This window comes from Magnolia sinica, chromosome 13 (genome assembly GCF_029962835.1).
Source record: "Magnolia sinica isolate HGM2019 chromosome 13, MsV1, whole genome shotgun sequence".
NCBI classification, from domain to species: domain Eukaryota; kingdom Viridiplantae; phylum Streptophyta; class Magnoliopsida; order Magnoliales; family Magnoliaceae; genus Magnolia; species Magnolia sinica.
Window position 1 is genome coordinate 14,581,831 of NC_080585.1, and position 24,154 is coordinate 14,605,984.

The window sequence follows — 24,154 nt, forward strand, 5'->3', positions numbered from 1 at the left end:
TATTTATTTTTAACTCCACACGGGCCCACAGTTAAGAGAAGCAGTGTAGTTTGAGAGTATGATTCCATTGTCCTCCTTCAAAACCCAAATCCCTTCACCCCCTTCTGTTTCTCCCCAAATCCACTCCAAATTCACCAGAAATTCATCCTCCGAATTTCATTTCATTTCAACCCCTCCGCCATTTTTAGCTACGATTTCTTCTCTTCACCTCACTCCGCTTTTCTCATCTGCAATCTCTCTTTCTTCTGTCTCTATATCTCTATCTGCTCATCTACGCCCTCTCTCCAGATTTCATCTAGGTAATCTGTTTCTTCTTCTTCTTCTTCTTCATCTTTTTTAAATCAATCGTCTTTGGTTGAAATCGAAGCCGCCTGTGATTTGGTATGAACTAAAAACTGCAAATTTTCTTGCATTTTCCCCTTAATTGTTCCTCGACAACCATTTCTGTCTGGAATTTCTACTCTGTTCTAAGAGATTGTTGTCGATCTTCTTCGTTTATTTCAAATCCATGTCTGATCTTTTCATTTTATCCAGATTTCCACTATTTGAGCTGAATTTCCAGAATTACGATGTCTGATTCTCTCGTCTTCATCACGTGCGTCGCCTTCTAACTGTCGATAACTCATCGTTCCTCCTTTTGCCTCTTCTTCCATCACCTAATCATTTCACTCTTATCTGTAGTTCCGTTTTCACCATTCCATCTAACAATCCCTTTGTGGTTGGTCGCCTTTCCGTGGAAATAACTCATTTTAAGTACAAACTATCTCGGAATTCTGATGAGGCTCCTTCAGATCTCCCTCTGTATTCTCCTCTCATTCCTCAGCTTTGACACTTCACTTTCTTCTCCCACACCACTGAATTGCTCCGATACCACCCGTCTCTGCACATCCTTCCTCGCATACAATCCCAGTCCGCACCAACCCATCTCTGAAATCCAGAGTATGTTCGACGTCTTGCCCGAAGACATCACAGTCGAGGATGGTGATGATCGAGGGTACCTTTTCATCAAGAAGAACTGTTCATGCGCCCAGCAGGCCAAGAAGTATTTGACGAATACGACATTTACGGTGAAGGAGGAGGAAGGATATGTTTACAGGATGGTCACGGAAGCATATGGAGGGCTCACAGTCCTGGTCAATTCATCACGTACAGCCCGTGCGGGTGCAGTGATTTCTCTGCACCTCTTGTGTGGGTGCTCAAGCAGGCTGTGGAATTATTTGTTGAGTTATGTAATGCAGGATGGGGATACCATTGAATCGTTGGCGAGTAGATTTGGCGTGAGCATGGATAGCATTGAGGCGGCGAATGGAATTTCAGATCCTGATACCGTTTCGGTGGGGGATGTATATTACATCCCACTGAATTCAGGTCTGCCTTTTCCTACATCATGAATTCTATCATTTTCTATTGAAGATCTACGCACCCCTGAACTATTAAGTGCAAATCAGATTCAAATATTAACCTATATTTATTTGTTGGAATGGGTCATAGGCCAACAATGAAGGTGGTTGGACAGTGGTAACCATCCAATTACTGGCCTGCAGATGGATGGCTAATACAAAATCGAGCAGTTAATAAAAAAGGGTGAACATTCAATGCATTAATAATGACCAGATGGTTGAGATCGTCCCATCACACTGATTTTTGGTTCATGTCCCACCCTTGGTGGTCTACCTGATCAATAACAACAATCACCACACACATTTTCCATATGCATAGTGGGGACCAAGCTTCATTGGAACTTCCATGCAATATGTATCATCATACCATTTTTTATTTTTTATTTTTTATTTTTTAAATTTTTATTTATCGTATGTATTACTTCTGTCCGTGTTGTGCTATTATGCTTGCCACATATATTCGAAAGGTAGAATTCAAGGGTTAACTAATCTATGGTTTTTCCTCACCTTGAAGTGTCTCTAACTTTTGGCAATAATTTTGCTTTTGTAGTTCCTGGCGTACCTTATTCTGTAAAGAAGGGGATTTCCCCTGCCCCTGCTCCTGCTACGTCCATTTACAACTTCTCAGGTACAGATGATTCATTCTTTTGGCAATATAGCATTCCCTTTATGATTCATTCTTTACATTCCCTTTTTGAAACTACTGAATAAATGGGTCAAATTTTTTTGTTATTTTATTGTGTTATTGAGTGATCTTGAAATTTGGTGATGGATGAGAATTCATAGCTATTGATATGGGAAGCACCTGATTGAGTCAAGAAGCTTTTAAGACAAGTGATATGTAATATATTGCATTCTTTCATGATACCCAATTCAGTACGGGGGACTCCGCAATAATGAAACTGCCATTTGTGTTTAGCAAAACATATTCCTAGAGTTTTGAACTGACATAACTAATTAACAATCTGATCATGTACAATCGGAAGTTAATTTTCTTTCTAACTATTCATTATGGGTAGTGGTGGTGCTAGATGAGATAACAGGTCGAGTCTTGGTTCTTGTCATTCTCAGTTGTGATATGTTAGACTGCTTTCCCTTGTTGTTATTACAAATATATAGTAACTTGCATTTACCTGTTTTGCAGTGAATCAAAATCACCATTCTGCTCATTTCCCATATGGATGGATTCTAGGGAGCCTGGGAGTGGGTCTAGTTCTGATTCTCGTGGCTCTACTTGTCTGTATTTCATGCAAGTCATTGATGTGCTGCACACAAGAGAGCCGCGAAAAAGATCCTGATAGAACAAGCTCTCATAAATTTCGGATCCTTCGGAGGACAAGTTTCTGTAATGGTTCAGGAAGGTACCTCTGCTGCAAGTCCGTGGATTGGAAGCCAACCACAGTGGATACCGGCAATCACCAGATGAGTATTCCTAAAGGTCTTAAACTATCCATCAGATTCAATAGCAGCAAAACTACCTTGCTAGGATATCCAACTGTAAATTTATTGTTTCATCTTTTTATATTATTTCCTCCAGTATTATATCTTAGTTGCGGAGAGTGCAAAAGATTCAAATGATCTGTTTCTGCCCATGCATAATTGGCTTCTTGGATTAACTTTTCAACGGGTTCAGACATTAGTCTGCAGTGGGTTTTTCGTGCCAGTTCTTTAAGAAATCATGATCCTCTTGATTATGCTACTGACTAGTTCTGTCTGCTAATGATAGAACCCTTTTTGTTCTGGTGTATTCATTTTCTTCCTTGAGCTAAGATGTGACTCTAGTTTTCTCATCTTTTTCTGTGCAGCTATGATGACTGATGTACTTGACATGGAGAAGCCTGTTGTTTTCACATACGAGGAAATTCTTTCTTCAACTGATGGTTTCTCTGATTCTAATCTGATTGGGCATGGGAGATATGGTTCTGTATGTTTTGCAGTTCTTCGTGACCAGGTCTGCAGCTTCATTTACTGCTTGTATTTTTGCTGGTTTGTTACACACACACATGGTGTATGTTGTTTGCAGATGACATAGTTTGATTGACAAGATGAGGGAGAGCGTAAACACAAAGCTAAACTTATAGAGGGGTGCTTTAGAATCTAAAGGATTTAAAATTAGCCGGACTAATACAGAGTATATGGAGTGCAATTTTAGTTGCAATGGGAGTGAGAATGAGGAATTAGTAAAGATAGCAGACCAAGAAGTCTCCCAAAATGACCACTTTCCATAGCTCGGGTTGATAATTCTTGAGTGGAGAGATTGAGAAGGATGTTTCCCATGGAATTCAAGTGGGGAGAAAGCATCGGATTTAGAAAAAGATGCGAGGCTGAAGCTGAGCAGCAGAAGGAAATCAAAACCTATCCTCGAGAAGTGATCGGAGCTTCGGTGAAGGTAGGAGATACGAATTGAAGGCATGGAGAGGAGGCGAGTCGGAAGCATAGGTATTGAGAAGAGGGGGGAAATCCAGGAAGGGTGATGTGAGTTGCAGTTTGGAGAGAAGAGGTTGAAGCCTGTTGAAGAGAAATGGCAAAGGAGAATGGTGGACAAGGAGGGAGAAGGGTGTTACGGGTGGTCCCCTCACGGAGCTTTTGATGTTATTTATGGTGGATTATTCGGAGAATTAGAGTGAACTTTTCTGATCTTCAAAGCTTCGTAGTTTTACCTTCGTGAGGATGGCAAGCCATGGAGATGTAAGTTGTCTCGGAGCAAGAGGTAGCTGGCTTGGAGTAGGTTCAAATCAAATTCTCTAAAGGCTCAGGACACACGTTTGACTAGGCAGAGAGTGAGGAGATGAATGGTAGGAGAGAGAAGGCTTGGAGTCCGGTTGGCTACTCAGAGAGTACTTTAGTCGGTTCAATAGAGTAGGGAGAGATCAAAGAGTTGGGTTTGGTGTTGACACCACCAGCACAATCGGCGAACGGGCTATCATGAGTCCAAGAGAGAAGCTCCAGGAGCTGACTTCTATGGTAATCTAAGAGCGTGCGAGTTCTCCCTCTCTCGTTGTTCATGTGCCACTTAACTTACTCCCTCTCATGTGTGAGGCCTTCTCAGGCCTGTTAATATCATTTGAGCCGAGGAGAAAGGGAGAAGGGTGAGGGGAGAGCCAAGTCTCCCTATCGTTCTCTCTTCTCCGAAGTGATGTAGGACATGAAATTCAAGTATGATGTGTAAGAATTCAGGCTTAGATCATACCAATTCAGAAACAGTACACAAATTCCACATCCCACATGACAATCCAAATCATTCAATTAAAAAGGGGAATCTATGCTGGTCCAGGCCGACACAGGCTAGAATTGGACCAATAAAAATTATAAACCAAACGATGTCAAAAGGAAATAGAAATCAACCACACATGCATAAAAATCAGTCCATAATCCAAGGGATTCCCCAATTTCAATTCAAGGAACCCTAGGGTGAAAAAAGGGGGCAAATAAATTAGGGCTAATGTAAACTAAGGCTAGGGTTTAGGAAATAGGTATGAAAAGAGGAAAACTAGAGGAAAACCTGACCCGGAGAAAGCTCCTGCGTGTAGATGGTGGCCCAGGGCTGACGCACGTACGCGAGTGGGCTGGCCACACGTGTGATGGAAGCCCGCCTCCCCAAAGTGACACTTAAGCCTTTGTCTGCCAAGGGAGACCTCCAATCCCTCCAAGTTTGATGACGATCCGACGTAAGGTCGAGGCGTAGTACTCCGCCGAAGTTTTAGCCCTCCTACAGGTCCAAATTTTGGAAACTGGTTGTAGGGGGATGAATAGTTGCAAAAGCTGAAAAATGCAAAGCAATAATGATGATAGAAGATGAGAGATATGGATGGAAGAGGGTAGGGGCGGATGGGGATAGACGTGGCTTCGCACCACGGTAGTTAGCCCTTCGAAGAAGGGAGGGGTTCACACTCACTTTTGAATTCTTCCACAACTCACGAAGAGAGCAGAAAAATAAAGCAGGGATTTATTAAACTTGAATGAATGAAAAGAACTACAAGGGGTGCCTATTTATAGGGAAAACCCTATACCCCAAAAACTCGCATCATGTGTGCAACCTATTACTTGGCGATAAAGTAAACTAAAATAAAAACCAAATAAAGAAATCTAAAGCGTTTACAATGTTCTAAATAATAACAATAAGCAAAACATAAAATATGAAATCAATCCGACGAGTGGGCCACGATCATGAGATCCCATGATGAGCGTTTCTTGACTATCGGGCCCACTTTTTTTGAACCAAAACTTGTCTTCTAGCTAGAAGGCCCTCCCTAGACGTCATCATCAAGCCAGATCGATGGTGGGGTCCTGCGCACGTACGTGCGTAGGGGTGGTGGTGTGCGTGTGCGTGTGCGCATGATGTCCCCATCATGAAATCTCTTTCATTCTTCTCTTCTGGCATGTGGAGCTTTGCTTCTCCTCAACGGATAGAGATAGGTTCCAGCCTGGAGGGTGTCTTGCAAGGTGGGTCGTGATCCATGGTGAGGTGGAGCAGTCCCCCGCGGTGGTCTCCTTGAAGACAACATCCATGTGGTTTATGCCAGTGATAGAGGGGAAGGGAGGAAAATCTAGATTTGGGGATTCTTTGGAGGAGGCATTAGATATCTCACATTTGCGAAAGGTACGTGATGGGGACATCTCACGCACATGCACGCCCCCTACGCACGTACGCAACGAGGAGGGACCCACCATCGATTTGGATCGATGGTGACGTCCAGGGAGGGCCTCCTAGTTAGAGAGTTGCGTTTTGGTTCGTTGGAGTGGACCCGATAGTCATGTGAATCCCACTATGGGTTCTTATGATTGTGGCCCACTATTCCAATTAATTTAGTACTTTAGGTTTTGCTTATTATTGTTATTAGGAGTACCATGGACGGTTTAGATTGCTTTGATTAGTTGTTATTTTTTATTACTTTACTTTGCTTATTATTGTTACTAGGAGTACCATGGACGGTTTAGATTGCTTTGATTAGTTGTTATTTTTGATTACTTTGTCGCCAAGTAATAGGTTGCGCACATGGCACGAGTTTTGGGGTATAGGGTTTTATTATAAATAGGCACCCATTGTAGTTTTTTTAATTTAATGAAGATTAATAAAATTTCTGCATTTTTCTGCTCCTTTAAATTCCTGAGTTGTGGAGATTCAATTGGGTGTGAAACCCTCCCTTCCTCGAAGGGCTAACTACCCTGGTGCAAAGCCACACCTATTCCGATTTGCCCCCACCTTCTACCGTCCATATTTCTCTTTCCTACAAGCATTCCATCTGCAAATCCATCAATATTTGCAGGTGTTTCCCCATCTACAGTAGATTTCTGGAATTTGGCCCTGCAAGATGGTTGAAACTTCGGCGGAGCACCACGCACAAATTGTGCATCGGATCGAGCTAAGATTTGAAAATTTTGGAGTCCATCCCTGGCTGACCAGGGCTAAGGTGGCCTTTTTCTAAATAGTGGGCCCTACACACGTGCAACCGGGATCACACGCACGTGCGTTTGGGCCATAGTTGTTATCCACGTGTGCGGTACTTCTCTGGTTCATATCTCTCCTCTCTTTCACCCTGCTTTCACCCAAAATTCCTAAACCTAACCCTAAATTGTTCAAATCCCCAATTTTATGCCCTTTCTTCAACCTTAGGGTTTCCTGAATTGAAATTTTTGAATCCCTTGGATTGGGGGAATTATTTCTGTGCATGTGTGAATGAATTTATCCTCCTTTAATTTTTGTTTGGTCTATAATTTTGATTGATCCGGCCCTAGCATATGTAGGTTTGAATCTGCATAAGATTCCCCTTGATTGAGTGTTTGAACTTTTGTGTGGGATGTGGAATTTTGTGTAATTGTTTTTGAACTAGTGTGATCTAAATCCTGAAAAATCTTGCACATCATACTTGAATTTCATGTCCTGCATCAGTACAAGGTGTCGAGGGGGAGGGGTTCTTACCTAGTCCAAGGGTGAACACCAAACTTTCACTCACTTGGAAGAACAAGAGCCTTATGTGCATGGCCCGAGGCATGAAACATATTAAAGATGCTGTTAGTCACGTTGGAAGGTTGGTGCAGTTGACATTCGAGGATTATGATGAAGATATTATCGTGTTGGTTCATTTCGTGGAGGAAAGAGGAGGGCAAATAAGGGGTGGTGATATGAGGAAGGTTCAAAGATCCATAGAGGGAGAAGACATTTGGAGAGTTGTCAAGCATTAGTTAACTGTGATGTTGGGGCTGCAGATAGGAGTGAGAAGGGGAAAGGAAACAAGAACTGTGCACCAATGAAGATTATCAGCTGGAATGTTAGGTTAGGGACTAGGGAGAAAAGAATTCAAATTAAGGAAGTGTTTGCAATTCAAGGCTCTGATAGTAGCATTATCGGAAACCAAGTTCCATGTTGTTGACGTGAAGATGATGGACTAATTATGGGGCGGAAAATAGAAGGATAGGGTGGCCCTCAGTGCATTGGCATCAACTGGAGATGTTCTAGTGGTATGAAATTCCTCCCCGTGGAAGGAGGGCACGTGGTGCGTGTTGTACTTTTTGTTAGTGTTGTTAAGGGAGGCATCATCGGGCTTCAGATGGGTTTTCACAGTTGTTTATGGTCTGAACAACGTAGTGTTGTGTTCGGCTTTTTAGGAGGAACTAGATGACATTCGGCAAAGATTGCAGAGGCTGTGATGCGTCGAGGGTGATTTCAACGTGATAGGATTTATTCATGAGAAATCTAGAGGCAGCCGGATTTCAAGAAGCATGCGAGACTTCTTTGATTGGGTGACTCATAATGAATTGGTGGACCTCCTCATGGGTGACATAGAGTACACTCGGACGAATGGGCAAGAGAAAGCAATTAGGTGCAAGTTGGACTGGTTCCTTGTCTCTTCCAAGTGGGTAGAGAAGTATCTAATGGTTCGGTAGAGTGGCCTCCGAGGTTGGTATTCGACTATTACTTGATCTTGGTGGCGGTTGTTGGGGACAATAGGAGGCCCAACCCGTTTCGGTTTGAGTTGATGGGGCTTCAGGTGGTGGGTTTTCCGGCGCTTGTTAAGGAATGGTGGAACTCCTTCCAAGTTGATGGTTTTGCAGACTCTTTCAAAAACTAAAACTTTTAAAGGGGAAGATAAATGGTTGGAGGAGGGAGGTGCTAAGGGGTGAAGTGGAAATGGAGTCAATTCTTTAAGAGATCCAAGCCCCTGATCTTAAGGAGGAGAGCAGGGAGGTCTCAAAGGTGGAGAAGGCAAGGCGTGCTACCATGTCCTTACAAGATTAGAAGCATCTAAGGGAAGAAGAGATTTAGGCAACGATCTCACCTGACTTGGTTTGGAGGAGACAAGAATACTAAATTCTTCCATGGAATTGCAAACGCTAGGGCAAGGAACAACATTAATCCATAGTGTGGTAGTGGATGGCACTAGGATTGAGGAAAAGGATTAGGTTTACGACTCAATTGTGAAGTTTTATAAGGAGTTAATATTATATGAAGGTTATGTTCATCCTTAGTTTGGACAATCTATCCTTTAACCAATTCTTGGGTTAGGCTGCTATTCCCTTTCTGTTCATGGGGGTGGCGGAAACATTGAGTAAGATGCTGGAAAAAGGTTAGTATGTTGGGTTGGTAAGTGGCTTCAGAGTGGAGGAAGCTAACATCTAGTTATCTCATTTTTATTTTGTTGACAACATGATCATCTTTTGTGATGTTGAGGATGGAATGGTGGACAACCTTTGGAAGATGGTGAGGTGCTTTGGGGTGGTTTATGGGCTAAAGATGAATATTCAGAGAGTGAGATGCTGGAGATCCGCATGTCCCAAGAAGAGGTAGGATGGCTAGCAACGATATTTGGGTGTTGGGCTAGGGACTTTTCATCAATGTACCTTGGGCTCCCATTGTGTGTTGATAAAATGGCCAAGCATTCGTGGGACAATGTCATCAAAAGGGTTGAAAGGAAGCTATTCAGGTGGAAAGGTTGACATTTGTCCTCGGGAGGGAGGACATTGATTAAAGCTGCATCATCAAACCTTCCAATCTACTATATGTCCCTATTCAAATGTCCATTGATAACGTTGGATAGGTTGGAAAAGTTGAGGTGTGATTTTCTTAGACAAGGTGTTGAAGTGAAGAAAAAATTTCACCGTCTCAGGTGGGAGGAGTTGTGCAAACCATACTAGGAAGTGGGAGCGGGGACAAAGAAATTGGATAAGATGAATCTTGCTTGCTTGAGAAATAGCTGTGGAGATTTGGGGTGGAGACAGAGAATATGGAGGGAGGTGATTGTAAGTGAATATGGTGTTGAAGAAGGGCAATGGTGGGTTAAGGACTCATATTCTTATAGGACCTCTGTAATACGGAAGGCAGTTGGTAGAGTGATAAAGAATTTCTAGAAAGGGGTTAGGTTTTTGTGCGGTGACAGGATGTGGATTAGGTTCTGGTAGGATCTCTGGATCAGCGAGCACGAATCAGGGAATTTGGACTCCCCTATGTAGAAGGGATCTTCTTGACCCAAAATAGAAGAATTATCGTAAATCAGCTATTGGGGGTTTCTCTCTCGGAAGAGAATGATGCGGTATTGTGGTTGGGGACCAATTCTAGGAAATTCTTAGTCACGTCTTTGTTTTCTATGCTTTCAGAGGGCCCTAGTGTATTTGAGAAAGTGCATACTTTCACTCTTTCATCCTATTGAGCCCCCTCCAAGGTGGCAGCATTTGCATGGCTAGTTGGATGGAATAGTGTGCTGATGATTGACAATTTAAGGAAGAGGGGTCTTGTCATCATTAATACTTGCCCTTTGTGTTGGTAAGATGAAGAGTCGGTGAATCATCTTTTCTTGCGTTGTCTTTTTTCTAGAACAGTTTGGGAAGCTTCTTCGGGCCATTTGGAATCTCTTGGGTTATGCCGATGTCAATCGAAGGCTTCTTCAGGCAATGGCATGATAGTGGCCCTGGTAATCTTCGATCATTAGTTTGGAGGCTCTCTACTGGCTAGGCTTTGGGCTCTTAGGAAAGAGCAGAACAACAGATGTTTTAGAGATGCTTGCGGTAATCCAAGCGGTGTCGTTTTTTGGGGGTAAAAGCAAGTGTTGTTGAATGGGCAGCGACCTCTTCTAGGGATGAAGGTTCTTTCTTGAATGGGCTATAGCGTTTTAAGTGCGTAGTGGGTTTTTGTTTTTCTTGTATTCTTTCGGCCTTGCCATTTGATAATAAAATAGTCATACTTCAAGAAAAAAAAAAAAAAGGTTATTGGGTGGAAGTCAATCAAAGGAATTGGATTTTATACGTCTTTCGTTTGGTCCTACAGAGCCCGTCTTAAAGTGGCAACTTTTGATTGGATTCTAGGAAGGAATAGAGTGCTCACAGTTGACAACTTGCAAAAGAGATTGATGTTGATTCCCAATTATTGCCTAAAGTTCATAGAGAATGAGGAGTCGGTGACCTACTTGTTCATCCTCTATCTATTTGCAAGGAAGGTATGGTATGGAATAGGTTCTTGGTTTGCTTCAAGATTTCATGGGTGATGCCAGGTTTTATTGGTGAGTTGTTCCTTGAATGGCATGGGGGAGGAGGTGGGGGTGAAGGTAGGGTAGTGTGTAGGTTAGTTATGTTGGCAGTCATTTGGGCTTTGAGGAGGGAAAGGAAAAATCACTTCTTCCAGGACAAGTGTGGGTCAAAAGACGATGTTTTTGAGAAAGAAAAGTTAGATGTATTTTCTTGGTTCAATTGTTCTAAGGCCTTCAACCTCGTGATAGGTCTGTGAGGCAATGTTTTTGTCGTAGCTCACCTTTTGGCCTTTTTTTTTTATATAAAAAAATAATAATAATAAGACACTCTTAATCTTTCAAAATAAAAATAAAAAAATCAAGCAAGGCAAGAAATGGATATGTGCCTATAGAGTTTTATGTGATCGTCGTGTACCACTCAAATTGAAAGGGAAATTTTATAGGGTAGCTATAAGACCAGACATGCTTTATTGGATAGAATGTTGGCAAGTTAAGGAACATCATGTTCATATGATTTGTAGCTGAAATGAGGACGTTGAGATGGATGAATGGCAAGACAAGGAAGAATAGAGTTAGAAAAGAATGCATTCGAGGGAATTTAGGAGTAGCACCAAGATGAGGGAAGTAGATTTAGATGGTTTTGTCATGTGCAACCATTGTTTGAATTATCTTTGAAATTATCAAAATATCTCCGATATTATCTTTATCTCGAGCTCAGCGATACCGATAACACTGGTAGCAATACCGATAACTCTGGTAGTATCAGAAATTCTAGGTATTTACAATGCATCGCTAAGTATTGCCAACATATCAATAGCGTTAATGTAATCGCCAATATTTTCAACTATGTAAATTCTCGATGTCGCTTGTATTGCCAATGCATCAATATCGCCAATGTATCACCAATATTTTCAACTATGTAAATTCTAGGTAATGATTGTATCGTAAGTGTATCAACGATATTTCAATAATATCGCCAATGTATTGATATCATCAAAATTTTGTTTATGAGAGGACACATGGTTGTATGTGGTGTTCAATTTGTCATTGATAATATTGATAATATCTTGATGTTATTGACATCACAATACGTGCAATATTGAGACTACAATCTTTTGTTTCCTTTCCAGTTGTTGATGATTTCTTAGTGAAATATCATATGTTGTTGATATTTTGCAATATCGATGGATGTTTGCATAGAAGGTTTGGATGATTAAATCGGCTGGATACGATGGTTGGACTCATTTCTTATAAGAACACATGTTTTTAAGGCTCCATTAAATAGAAACTTGTTATTTATGTATTCTTTTTACAATTTTTTGTATTTCTAAATATCCAAATATGTACATTTTAACATCTCCTGAAGTTTTGCTGAAAATTCCACCATTTTTCCCATGTTTCCCCGCATTTCTAGTTATCAGCGATATTATCGGCGATATCGATATTGTTTCTGTATCCCTGGACAGCGAAACTTGTAGCGATACCAATACTTCGAACACTGTGTGCAATAGAAGCCAAAGCACAACGCGGTTAGAAGGGGTGAGTTGTACAAGTTGAAGGCTCTAAAAGGGCAAGGGGAAGGCCCAAAAAGATGTGGGCGAAAGTAGTAAGAAAAGAATTGATGACCTATGCCCTAAATGAAGTTATGGCCCTTGATAGAGTGGAATGGTGGAAAAAAGATGCATGTAGCTGGACCCCAATTAGTTGGGGTAGGGCTTAGATGATGATAATGATGACGATGATGATAAATTTGCGGGTTTTTTTTTTCCTTTACAATTTCATTGATTTTAACAATGAATCATTTTTTAGGAGGTTGCAATCAAAAGAATGACTGCTACAAAGACTAAAGAATTTATGGCAGAGATGAAAATTCTCTGTAAGGTTCATCACACAAACTTGGTATTGCTCCCTGTACTCTTGAATCGGCTTTGATTTTTTTGTTTTTTTCTTCAACCTCACTTTCTCATTGATTTCAGCTTCTTCTTCTTTTTTTTTTAAAACTAAGAATCTGATTTTGACCTTATTTGTCAAGGTAGAATTGATTGGTTATGCGGCAAGTGATGATGAGCTCTTCCTTGTTTATGAGTATGCTCATAAAGGTTCCCTTAGAAGTCATCTACATGATCCTCAAAGCAAGGGTAAGATCACATGTTCATTAACTGATGCAAGGTTTTTATAGCACTGCCTGTATGGATCTTGCTTTTGTGCAACCTCATAGTTTTAGTAGTTTCCCTTGAGTTTTTTTTTTTCCTGCTAAAAGCAGGCACTTCTTTTTGTCTGTATGTCTGAATGTTAATGACATGGACATTTTGATTTTAGGTAAGATAGGTCAGGTTTTGTGTCACTCCAGGAGACCTCCAGATGGTCTCCCAGTCTCTACCACATGTGTATGATTTCTGGTGTTCAGTACCAACAACCCAGTGGGCCCTGCTGTGAGTGGTTCTTGGTGCAGAAACTAGGCATTCCTAATTTCCTGTTAGTGGCCTGTCAAAGGAAAGTTAAAACAAGACAGACCCTTTTTGTTTATGCTGCAGACAAATATCATATGGACCAAAATCCCATATAAAAATACACAGACAGTATACAAATACATATAATATACCCTTTTGAGGCTTCTCCACTGGTAACCATTCATATCTGCATTTGGCAGCCAGAACTATTTTTCTGGGTGTATCTGACTTAAATGTGTATGTTCTCTGGCACCTAAAAACTCTACAATCTCACTGATACCGTGTCTGTAAATTAAAAGTTCCACAGCTTTGTGTGTGTTCTTGTGTCTGTATGAATATATGTCTGGTTGGTTTCTGATATTTGCAATTGATCACCATTGCATATTCAGGTCATACATCCCTTTCCTGGATCGCTAGAGTTCAGATTGCACTTGATGCTGCTCGAGGTTTGGAATACATTCACGAGCACACCAAAGCTCATTATGTTCATCGAGACATCAAAACAAGCAACATCTTACTTGATACTGCCTTGAGAGCAAAGGTTTTCATCAACACTGAAGTTCTTGATTTTTCAGTTGTGTTTGTAGGTATCATGTACATTTATCTAATTGACCATGTTCTTCGTAAGTAGATTTCTGATTTTGGGCTAGCAAAGCTTGTTGGAAGAACCAGCGATGGAGAAGCTTCAACCACAAGAGTTGTAGGAACCTTTGGTTATTTGGCTCCTGAGTAAGCAAATCTAGAAGCATTGTCTTGTGGTTTATTGATTATTCAAAATGTCAAAAAAAAAAAGAAAAAAAAAAAAGTAACAAACTAAAACCATTTCTTCCAACAGCGAGCTTCTATTCAGTCATTAATTTTGTCCCTACCAGATACTTGAGCGATGGACTGGCCACTACGAAAAGTGATGTATATGCATTTGGTGTCGTCCTTTTTGAGCTAATATCGGGAAAGGAGGCTATAACACGAACTGAAGGCAAGGTGTTGGTCAATCCTGAAAGGCGCTCATTAGCATCTGTTGTAAGTTCCATTCTCGTAAATCTCAGGAGGCACCATATTGTACATTTTGCATTCATCCACCCAATATTTCGTCAAATGAATACTATTTTTGAGGAACTTAGTTCCAGGCTATCTTTGTTTGCCTTGTAATAAGTGGAGCATACATTAACAAGTCCCTAGCATTATTTGGAGTCATTTGGCCCATGGTGATGGCAAAATTGCAATATAGCTTTTGGTTATTTAGTCTTTTTGGTCATTGTACCTTCCTGCAAAATCCCAAAAAAATAAAATAAAATGCCATTACAAGGAGGTGGCTAGTTGACAAACATTATTCAGAGTTTTTCTTGCCTTATGAAGGAACAACATCCTTCACATGCAACAAATGAAGATGTAAGGCCTCCTCCTCTTCTGACTTTACGAAGGAATGGGATCCTTCACATGCAATAAATGCTGATGTAAGGAGAGTAGGATTTTGGTTGGCTACTCCAGAAAGAAGCCACTGATTTCGCTTCTCTCCTTGGAAGGAAGAAGTCATTTGCAGGAAGAGCTTTTTATCACTAATTTGAGAGGTAATTCTGCAATTTTCTGTCCCTAAAATGGAAACCTTGTTAAATGACCAAACAAGAAAAGAAAAGAAAAAAAGAAGAAGAAGAAGAGAACAACCATCACCTATGTTACATTTTCACCATCAGCCAAGGGCAAAATGAGTCAGAAAGTAATTATTGTTCACTTTCAGTGGCAATTCTGTAATTTTCTCTGTAAAATAAAAACATTGTTAAATGGCGAACAAACCATCACCTATACCATCAGCGAAGGGAAAAATGAGTCAAAGTAGTTATTCTTGACTTTTAACCAACATTCATTGTGATGTTAACAGGGGGTCCCTTTACATAGTTTGTCACTTAAGGCTTTAAGCATGAGTGAAAGTCAAATAGATTCTTCCTAACTGAAACTTCAGCCTGTGATTGTGCACATGAAATTGTCTCAAAAGATTTATGGCTCCTGTTTGGCAGACATCATGTTGATAGGTTCATTGTTCACTAAATGGCTTGCTGTAGTAAACTACAAAAGCATAGCATGAGGTTACAACAGTGATGAATGACCATTTCATAGCTTCCATGTTTAGCCAATGTATTTCCCATCCCAATTTAGGCATCTTCCATATCTTGCAGATTGTGATCTGGTAATCAGAAGTACCAGAAGGTACAGAAAATAGAGAAGTCAAAGGATAGTGGAAAGGTGTTTTTTAGATGGATGCTTTTTTCCAAAGGTGAGGGTCATAAGAAAACGAAACACATTTATCCAAACATCTGGCTGGAAACAACTGTGTAAGCAAGAGGAGGGATAAAAGAGAACTGATAACTGTAAAGGAAGAAATGGAGGAGAATGAAAAGTTTTTAAATGGTTGGAATTGCAGTTGTTAAGAGAGGTCAACACCAAGAACTGCTGTTGCGTCATAATAGCTGTTCTGTTTTTGGAAAAAAAAAATGATAAACCGTGATGAACGAGGGTTCTGTAAGCAACATCATCTAGGAAGTTGCGGAGGTACTTTTCTGCCACTATACTCTCAACTCTTAAGTGTATGGATGTTCATGTTCCTTCCCTTTCAAAAAGTGGCAAGTCTTGATAGTTGCAACCTTAAAAATAGTCTTGATAGTTTTAACCTGTCATAACCAAATGCTGACATAGAAACAAATACAGGAAGCACGGATATGACTTTGTATTCCTTAAATCCAGGACCTGGATTCAGATATGGGTATCACCAATTGATAACATGCCATTCAAGTCTAATTTGATACCTCTGCTATAGAAGTATACTTGGTAGTAATTTTCATTTTTTCTTCAATCTCAGCAACTTGCAAAATGTATTGAGCATATTAATTTTACACACACACACAAGTAAAGATTTTTCAAGGCTTTGCTCTTTTATATTTTGATGAAAAAAATGTTGTGGAACATAAACCTAGTATTCTATGAATACTTGAATCAAGTACTAGTAGTAGTCTTATATCATGTTGATGCTGGAATAAGGAGTGTTAAGAATGTATGTTAAGATGATGAACATGCAGAATATTGGGTATAATTATCCTGCCACAAGTGGAGGGAATGGATATGAATCCAGTATGAGAGATAGGAAGACAAGTACCATTAGCAAAATAACAGTGTCTGAACAAGTGTAAAGAATAAGCTGAGAAAGCATCCCAAGATCACTGCTTGTGTGAGTAGTAGCACCAGCATCAGGGTACCATTGTGTGATCAGATGGGAAGCAATAAAATGATTACGAAAAGTCGTGAGTGCATATAGAAGTTGATCGGACTGAGAAGATGAACCATAGAATGCAGCAAGAGCCTGTGGAGTCTGGTAGGAAGAAGCAGTTAGAGATAGGTTGATACACCATTACCATAGATAATGACAGATCTAACAAATGATTTGACGCTGAGAAGGGATGCACCAGAAATGTTGTTGGGATGGATATAGGTTGACTGATAGTCACCACCTCTGCCACCATCACCTTGGCTGGACCATCACATCTTCTAATACCATGAAAGAAGCCATAGCCACCACCTTGGCCATCCTACTGAGCACCGAGAGCTGAACCACTACAACCATCACTATTGCCTACCAACACTGCCAAGATGAGCGATAATGGATGAAGGTTGATTGGACTCCAACATATAGTAGGTTTTAGGATGTGCTTCTTGCTGGAGAGGAATGGTAGGTATGGTGGACGCTAAGAGAAGAGTATCAAAAATGACTCGTATTTGGGTCGAAGATCACTGCATACCATGTGTAATTTGTCTATATGAGAGACAGGACAATCAATAGCTGCAAGTTTATCATAAATGCTCTTGATGTTGCACAAATAGTTAGTGACGGAGGAAGAGCCACACTGAGGAGACTGACGCTGTTGCTTCAAATAAAGAGTGTGTGCTTAAGATTGGGGATAGTAAAGTTTGTCTCAATATGAACCTGAGGGTGGCATTGGTATAGGACAATACCAATTGTTCCACAAAATGCTGGCATCAGATTTTCAGTTTGCAGAGGACTTGGGTAAAAGACAATGAGGAGGTAAAAGGGGCCATCAATAACTTTCTCAAGACCCTATAGGTGAAAGAGAGAAGAAACTGACATTTCCACAAAAGATTATCGTGATCTGTCAGTTTAATGGAAACTATGTTGGTAATATTTGAAAGCAAGAGTAGCAGGCTGGAATAAAATTGATAAGGAATATCAGAGGAAGAAGAGGTTTGAGAAGAGGCCTTAGAAAACAATATTCTTTTTATTTTGCTAAAGATGAAATGTTTTTTAAAATTTTAAGAGGGTTATTGCTTTGAAATAAGTAAATAAAAAGAACAATTTTGGAGATGGAGAGAAAATGAGTGATTTGTGAAAAAAAAAAAAAAAAAAGACGAAGAAAATTAATTTTTGGAATGAAAGAGATTGAATGAAGGGAAAGAAGGAGATTTGGGAAGAAATTGATTGAAGAATTTAGGAGAAGAGGAAAGAAAAAGAAAATGGAAACAAACTGAGCGGATAAGATTAGTAGTCTACGCGATCGGATGGCCACGCACTTGAATGACAAGGAGAGTTGGATTAGAGGTCCTGTTTTGATACCATGGAAAAGAACCTTGAAGCTTGGGAATTGTTTCTAAACATTTTGAATGCTAGTGGATGGAGGGATTATATTGGCTACCCACTTGAATAACAAGTAGAGTTGGATTAGAGGTCCTGTTCTAATACCATGAAAAAGAACCTTGAAGCTTGGGAATCGTTTCTTGAATTGATGGAATAAATGCAAAGGTATGGCCTTTGGCAACAAGAAACCAAAAGACTTATTAACCCTGAAAGTATAAAAAGGGTATTTGTAGGCTTCCCAAATTCCATGGCTATCTAGATTCTATAAATCTTCTCAAGTTTATCTAGAGAGATCTAGGAGTTGTTCTCAGTCTTATTTAAAAGATTTGCATACATTATAAAAATTACAAAGAATGCACTCATGCAATATTACACTGCAATTTCTTAACATACACCACTTGCCACATGCAAATATCCAGGGTTAAGCCATGGATGCCATCAACTATCAGTACAGGCAAAAGCCTTCTGGTGCTTTTCCAGTGCAAAACACAAAAGTTGGAAATTCGTGATAACTGGCTAAAACCTTACAGTCAAAAGCACCCTTCATCATGGGATATCTCTCATGCATGCTTGAGCTAGGTGCCCAATCGACAATAGTGTTATATATTCTTTCTTCTGAAAGATACGAACGGAAGGTGTGCAACTGTGTCTCGATGCATGGCTCAGTGGTAGATGCTTGCTCTTCATTTCAACACTGAAGTTGTGGGTTCAAGCACCCATGTGGGGTGTGTGCGTGGATGGGTGTGTAAAAAAAAAAAGGAAAGAAGAAGAAAAAAAGAAGAAGAAAGGGTGTGCAACTTGTGTTGCCAAATGGTTATTTATCCAAGTTCTCAATCCCAACATGCCCAATGCCATAAGAGCTATTTTTGCTGAACCATTGCTTACTCCAGAGTTTTAGAGCTGACACATTTAACCATGCAGTTCACACTTAGTAATTACAAGTTCACAAATATTTTCATAGTTTTTTTTGCATTTTTTTCCTTCAATTATATGAGTGCCTTTTCTTTCTTTTTTTCTTATTAATGTCTTTAAAAATTGACACCTTGTGCCTCATTTTTCTCTTGCTGAACATCAGTTTAAGCTCATGATTATTATTATTATTTTGGGTGGAAAGACCTTTAGTTCTGTTAAAATTGCCTTTTCTAACATGGAAATTTTTCAGATGTTAGCAGCTCTTAGGAACTGTCCAAATTCAATGAGCATGACCAGCTTGAAAGAATGCATTGACCCGAACTTGATGGATTTGTATCCTCATGACTGTGCATACAAGGTGAGTATGTCATGCTAATTCCACTTAATATCATTAGTAATTGCACAAATTGCATCAAGCATCATGGCCAAGTGGTTAGGATGGGTTCATCACCTATGATACTCAAATACACCATGCAGCATAGTTACAGATTTTGCATAATAAGTTGAAGTTTCAGATATGATATCCATTATGAGCCATCTGGATACCCTAGATTCATAGGTTGTAGCATTCAGCTTCGAGTTAAACCGATACTTAACCCACCGAGAAAAGTGAAAAGGATATAGGTGCAAACTAAGAGAAACCTCTTTTGATTTTGACTGTCCGTAAATTCTCCCTTTAGGTTACGCACTATTGTTAGACTAAAGCATAGTGTTGGGCATGATTGTGGGGGCTCCTTGGCATGTGAGCGGTATTTTGTAAATGGGTATTGGTTGCTTCTTACTATTCATTGCAGCCAAGTACTTGAGCACGCCCTTTCCACTTCAGGTCCTGTGGTGCTACGTGTGTGCGCCCCGGTGCCAACTTAGGTGCTTGTGTTTATTACTTGACATGAGGAACTCTGTGTGTATGTGTGTACATCTAGTCCTTAACAGTATGTGTTAGGATTTTCGAAATGTAGTGGAAAATAAAAGTTTCAAAAATCAAATTTTAGATTTTACAGCTTTAAGGATCCCCATTCAGATATTCTCAAGTTTCTAGAAAAGGAAAAACATAAATCCAATGGTTAGAATTTACTTGATCAATGCCACCAATGAACCGTGGATTTTGTCGATGTCATTCCTTCAACTAGAAGATCTCTCCCCAATTTATCCTAGATGAAGGAGAGGGTAGAGATCTAACACATTAGCCCTTGGACTAGGGCTAAGGAAGACATATTGAACTGTCCATGTAAGTGGACCCCACGTGTGTAGAAGGTGCGATGAAGGAAGGGGTAGGAGAGATGGAACCTCTCTGTACTTCTTTTCTTTTCTCCTCTCTCTCTCTCTCTTTGCAGGTGATGTCTAAGGGGTGGGGGTGTTCAAGGCTCTCTCTTCTATCTCCTCTTGTCATGCCTCAATCTAGAGTTAGATTAATCTAAATGAAGATCCGACAATGAACCACAAGTTGATCTCTCTCTCTCTCTCTCTCTCTCTCTCATTTGATCACAATGCTAGAGTATTCTTTATGTGTGTGTCTGCGTGCACGCACAAGCGTGTGTTAGACCTCATGAATCCATGGCTGGAGTTTCAGATCTCAAACTACACATCGCTGGACCTGCTCGAACTTGAAGCCAACAATACTTGAAACTATCCTGAATGTCAACCCGGTTGCGCTGAACTCGTCCTATGATCAGAAATTCTCAAATTTCTTCCTTTCCTCATGTTAGGGTTTGAAAAGCTCTCTATCTCTCTCACATTCGAGAGGTTTCCTTATATAAAATGTTTATGAAGATTTTGGTTCTTCACTCCGGTTTTACAAGAGTTGCGTGTGATTGCATGCTGGGAGATTTTGGCGTGGTATTTTGGTGATAGTTTCGGAAACACTGATGGTGTGGAGGGCTTGGATCATTGCTTTGAAATTCCGGTTTTAAATTGGGTAGTTTGCTGGCCGTTCGATTGACGAATGGAGATTAATGGTTCACCGTTCTCGGTTTGGAAGATGACACCCTCTAATGGTGGATTTGCACTGCCTACAGATTCCACCGAAACGACACTATTAGATGGTTTGAATGCTTCGAAGGGAGCTTGGAGGCCCGCCAAATCGAAGATCAAGATTCCTTAAACTGGTGGGTTTCAAAGAGGGAGAGTACGGCGGCCGACACTGTTGCCGTGAGGAGATGAAGATTCCTGACCCATTTTCGGAGGTCCGAATATTCTTGAGCCTTATAGGGGATTTCAGAATCATTTAGAAGTTGTCTAAATGGTCTTTTTTTGTTTTGGTCCCTTGTAGTTTCTAAAACTTTCCTCCGTAATAGGTAATTGGTTGAAGACAGAAAGGAAAGCACGGTAGATTGTTGTTGGTTGTATCGGTTAAGCACTGATCTAAGTGGTCTAGTATTGGGTGGTTATGATCTTTCTAATGGACAGTTGTGAGTTCTCGAAGGAAGCTCTCTAAGATCATAGCAAAATCGGGTTTTGAAACGAAGAAAATGACGAGGAAGGTTACGTTCGAGTGCTGCCAGGATTCTTGTGGGTTCCTAGGTTGCATGCATGTACATGCGTTGGTGTGATTTGGGCTCGGGTTTTGTACGAGAGATTGGGCTGGATCAGAGATTGCACTCCGTCCCTAAGTTTATGCACAAGATGAACCTCCTATTAGGTGGTTCAGATTGATGAAGGGACGGTTCCAATAAGCTCTTTTGAGCAAATAGTTGTAAGGGGTTGATCAAGAAGCGATGATCATAGATTTACGAGACAAGTGGTCCCTGGGTTATTCGAAGTATAAGGTTGTAGATGAATGGTTAGTTTTGTGGATTGATGAGCAGATTGTGATCTATAGGGTGGAAGGTGTACGGTGTGGGGTATAGGTGAGTGTATATAGTTTATTTAGTTTTTAGGAATTGCTAACTCGGAGGAGTTTTCCTGGGAATTTTGGGATCTTCGGAAATATGCCTAGACGTGGTCCGATGCGAAAGATGAATCGGTAGATTCATCGAGAGTCACGAGAGGATCACGTTGATGGTTCTTGTCTGAAGTTTGGGCGGGTCATCTAGTGGATATGATGAAAATTTTGATGTACGGTAGATTTTGTGAATTAGGTTTCGAGGTTGAAGATGTACGATTCAGAAAGAATACAAAACATCTCTTGGAGGTTCAAACTGTCAAAGTTTCTCCTTTAATTTTTCAACACCCTTTTTCTCTTTAAACTATCTTAATTTCTCTTCTGCCCCCATCCAGTTCACAATAGCTATTTAATTCCATCTCTAATGGCCATCTCTCTAGCCCTATTTATAGGCCCAAAGGCATTTAAAACCTGTAGTATATAGGTAAGTATATCTGGATATGGCTAGGGATTTCCCAAAAAATCGGCTACAGATACATGCAGAGGTGGTCTGGGAATATGGTTGTTTACAGTATCAGAATGTGTAAAGTTAATCTTAAAGAACTGTTGACTCTTTCATTGATGCATATCTGTCTCATATTTCCACTGTTATTTTGACCTATAGAAGTATTTGGGTATCATAGAAACAGACTAAAATTCTTGATCCTTACTTGACTACTGCGATTTTGGATTTGAATACATAGGGCATACGGCATCAACATCAGGTATTCCTTACAGTAGCCTATCATTTTCTATTGGTGAGGATGCCACGATGTTGATACCATGATGTTAGAGTAGGCTCAACCTTGAGATTGAGTGGTGCAAACAAACCAATGGTAAATCTGGATGCCCCTTGGTATGGGGGAAGGCAAGATGCCCCCATTGTCATTCATTGCATTTCAGGACTAGCCTGAAACCCATCGAATTACGATTTGGGGCACAGAGACAGAAGTCTGCCTTGAATGCACCAATCACCCTGCCCAAGGTATTGCTATGTTCTGACAAAAAATCTGTTCACTGTTCTGGTACATCCAGAACAGCCCTAAATGAATTACTGTAAGCGCATTTATCAATTATAAAACTGAAGGCTGTGATACTCACCTCTGATCTTTTTCCTCGCCTGCTTGTTTTGTAGATGGCTATCCTGGCAAAGCAATGCGTGGAAGAAGATCCAATTCTACGACCGGACATGAAGCAAGTAGTGATTTCCCTGTCACAGATCCTCTTGTCTTCTGTGGAATGGGAAGCAACCCTTGCTGGAAACAGCCAAGTTTTCAGTGGCCTTGTACAAGGAAGGTGATGATGAGTCAGTCCCTTTTTCTACTGTCTCCTTTTTCTTACATCTTTTTGAGTGTGTTTTGTGTGTATAGTAGCAAAGAGTATCCACGGACAGTAACATCTCTGCTGCAAAAGACCTTTCTCTTCCATCGAAAGCTTGTATTCTTTTGTGTGAGAAAATTTTGTACCATAATGTTCTAATTATGCAAAGGATATGATTTCCTTTGAATGGCTTGCAAGCCATTTGAGAAGCTTAGGGTTTGATTACTGTAAAGGGAATAATACATGGTGGTGATCAGGAATCTTGTAATTTTATCTGTGCATGAGGAATCATATGATTCTCTTGATCGAGGATCTGTGTTCTTCAGCCTCGGGTTCATGCACTTGGAGCACATCGTTCAGTGATCTATGTTGTTGTTCTGATAGCCCATGCCCCAAAATTCTCTCAGACATGAAGATCTCTAGTTTCATGGGCTGCCAATAGGCACTTATAGCAGGATACACCAAGTAAGAAGCCCGGAATTGGATGGCATTGTTCTTTCACGCGAGGTGATGCAATCCATCAAAAGTCGGGCCTAGCAGATCAATGGTCTGATCAATTAACCATAGCTCCACTCATATGAACTCTAGGCCCAAGATAGGTAGAGGATAAAGTAATTCATCTCCTCAGCATACAGATATTACACAGTATCTGGTGTTTTGGATGTTACTGGACTACATTTTTCCACCCCTTCATCTCCTTTATGATTATAACAGTTCTTCTTTATTAGTGTTATATAGCACATTATGGTGTGTAGTTCCTTGTGCTTTTGTTGGAATGGGGAGCATCTTTAGAGGGACTGCCGGAGATGCCCTGCCTGTTATTGCTTTCCACCGAAACTCGCTGCTTTCTCGTTTTCCTTTTTGCTTTCCTTTCTGCCCTCTCTTCATTGATTCTACCTTTCTTATTTTCTTCTTCTTTTTTCTTTAACTTCAGAATCGTCCACATGGGTTTAGGGTTTAGGGCTCGGTTGCGTGAAGATGAGTTTCTGGAAGGAATACCACAAGAAATAGTGGAAAGCAAGATAGGAGTGGTGATGACTTGCAGCACGTGCCAATGTGAGTCATGTGACCCAAGTGTACAAGATCTGAACCAGTCATTTCTTGGAGCCCACCGTGAA

The 24,154-nt window shown here is 40.5% G+C and overlaps 1 protein-coding gene across 3 annotated transcripts; it reads left to right on the top strand.

Moving 5' to 3' along the window:
• The first annotated feature begins 8 nt into the window (after positions 1 to 8).
• LOC131222924 (lysM domain receptor-like kinase 3) lies at positions 9 to 23,373 on the top strand. 3 transcript variants are annotated; one of them, XR_009160227.1, is made up of 11 exons: positions 9 to 1,368; positions 1,951 to 2,028; positions 2,545 to 2,838; positions 3,206 to 3,351; positions 12,668 to 12,757; positions 12,891 to 12,996; positions 13,698 to 13,849; positions 13,940 to 14,037; positions 14,181 to 14,328; positions 15,480 to 15,852; positions 19,107 to 19,214. XR_009160227.1 is itself a non-coding variant. In XM_058218165.1 (11 exons), exons 1-11 carry the CDS (start codon positions 777 to 779, stop codon positions 23,014 to 23,016), a joined length of 1,977 nt encoding a protein of 658 aa, XP_058074148.1. In that variant the 5' UTR covers positions 19 to 776; the 3' UTR covers positions 23,017 to 23,373. The 3 variants fall into 3 exon arrangements, 2 of the variants coding, with proteins under 2 accessions (XP_058074149.1, XP_058074148.1); XM_058218165.1 differs by lacking the exon at positions 15,480 to 15,852 and adding an exon at positions 22,852 to 23,373 and having other exon boundaries at positions 19 to 1,368; XM_058218166.1 differs by lacking the exons at positions 15,480 to 15,852; positions 19,107 to 19,214 and adding an exon at positions 22,852 to 23,373 and having other exon boundaries at positions 11 to 1,368.
• Positions 23,374 to 24,154: the final 781 nt, after the last annotated feature.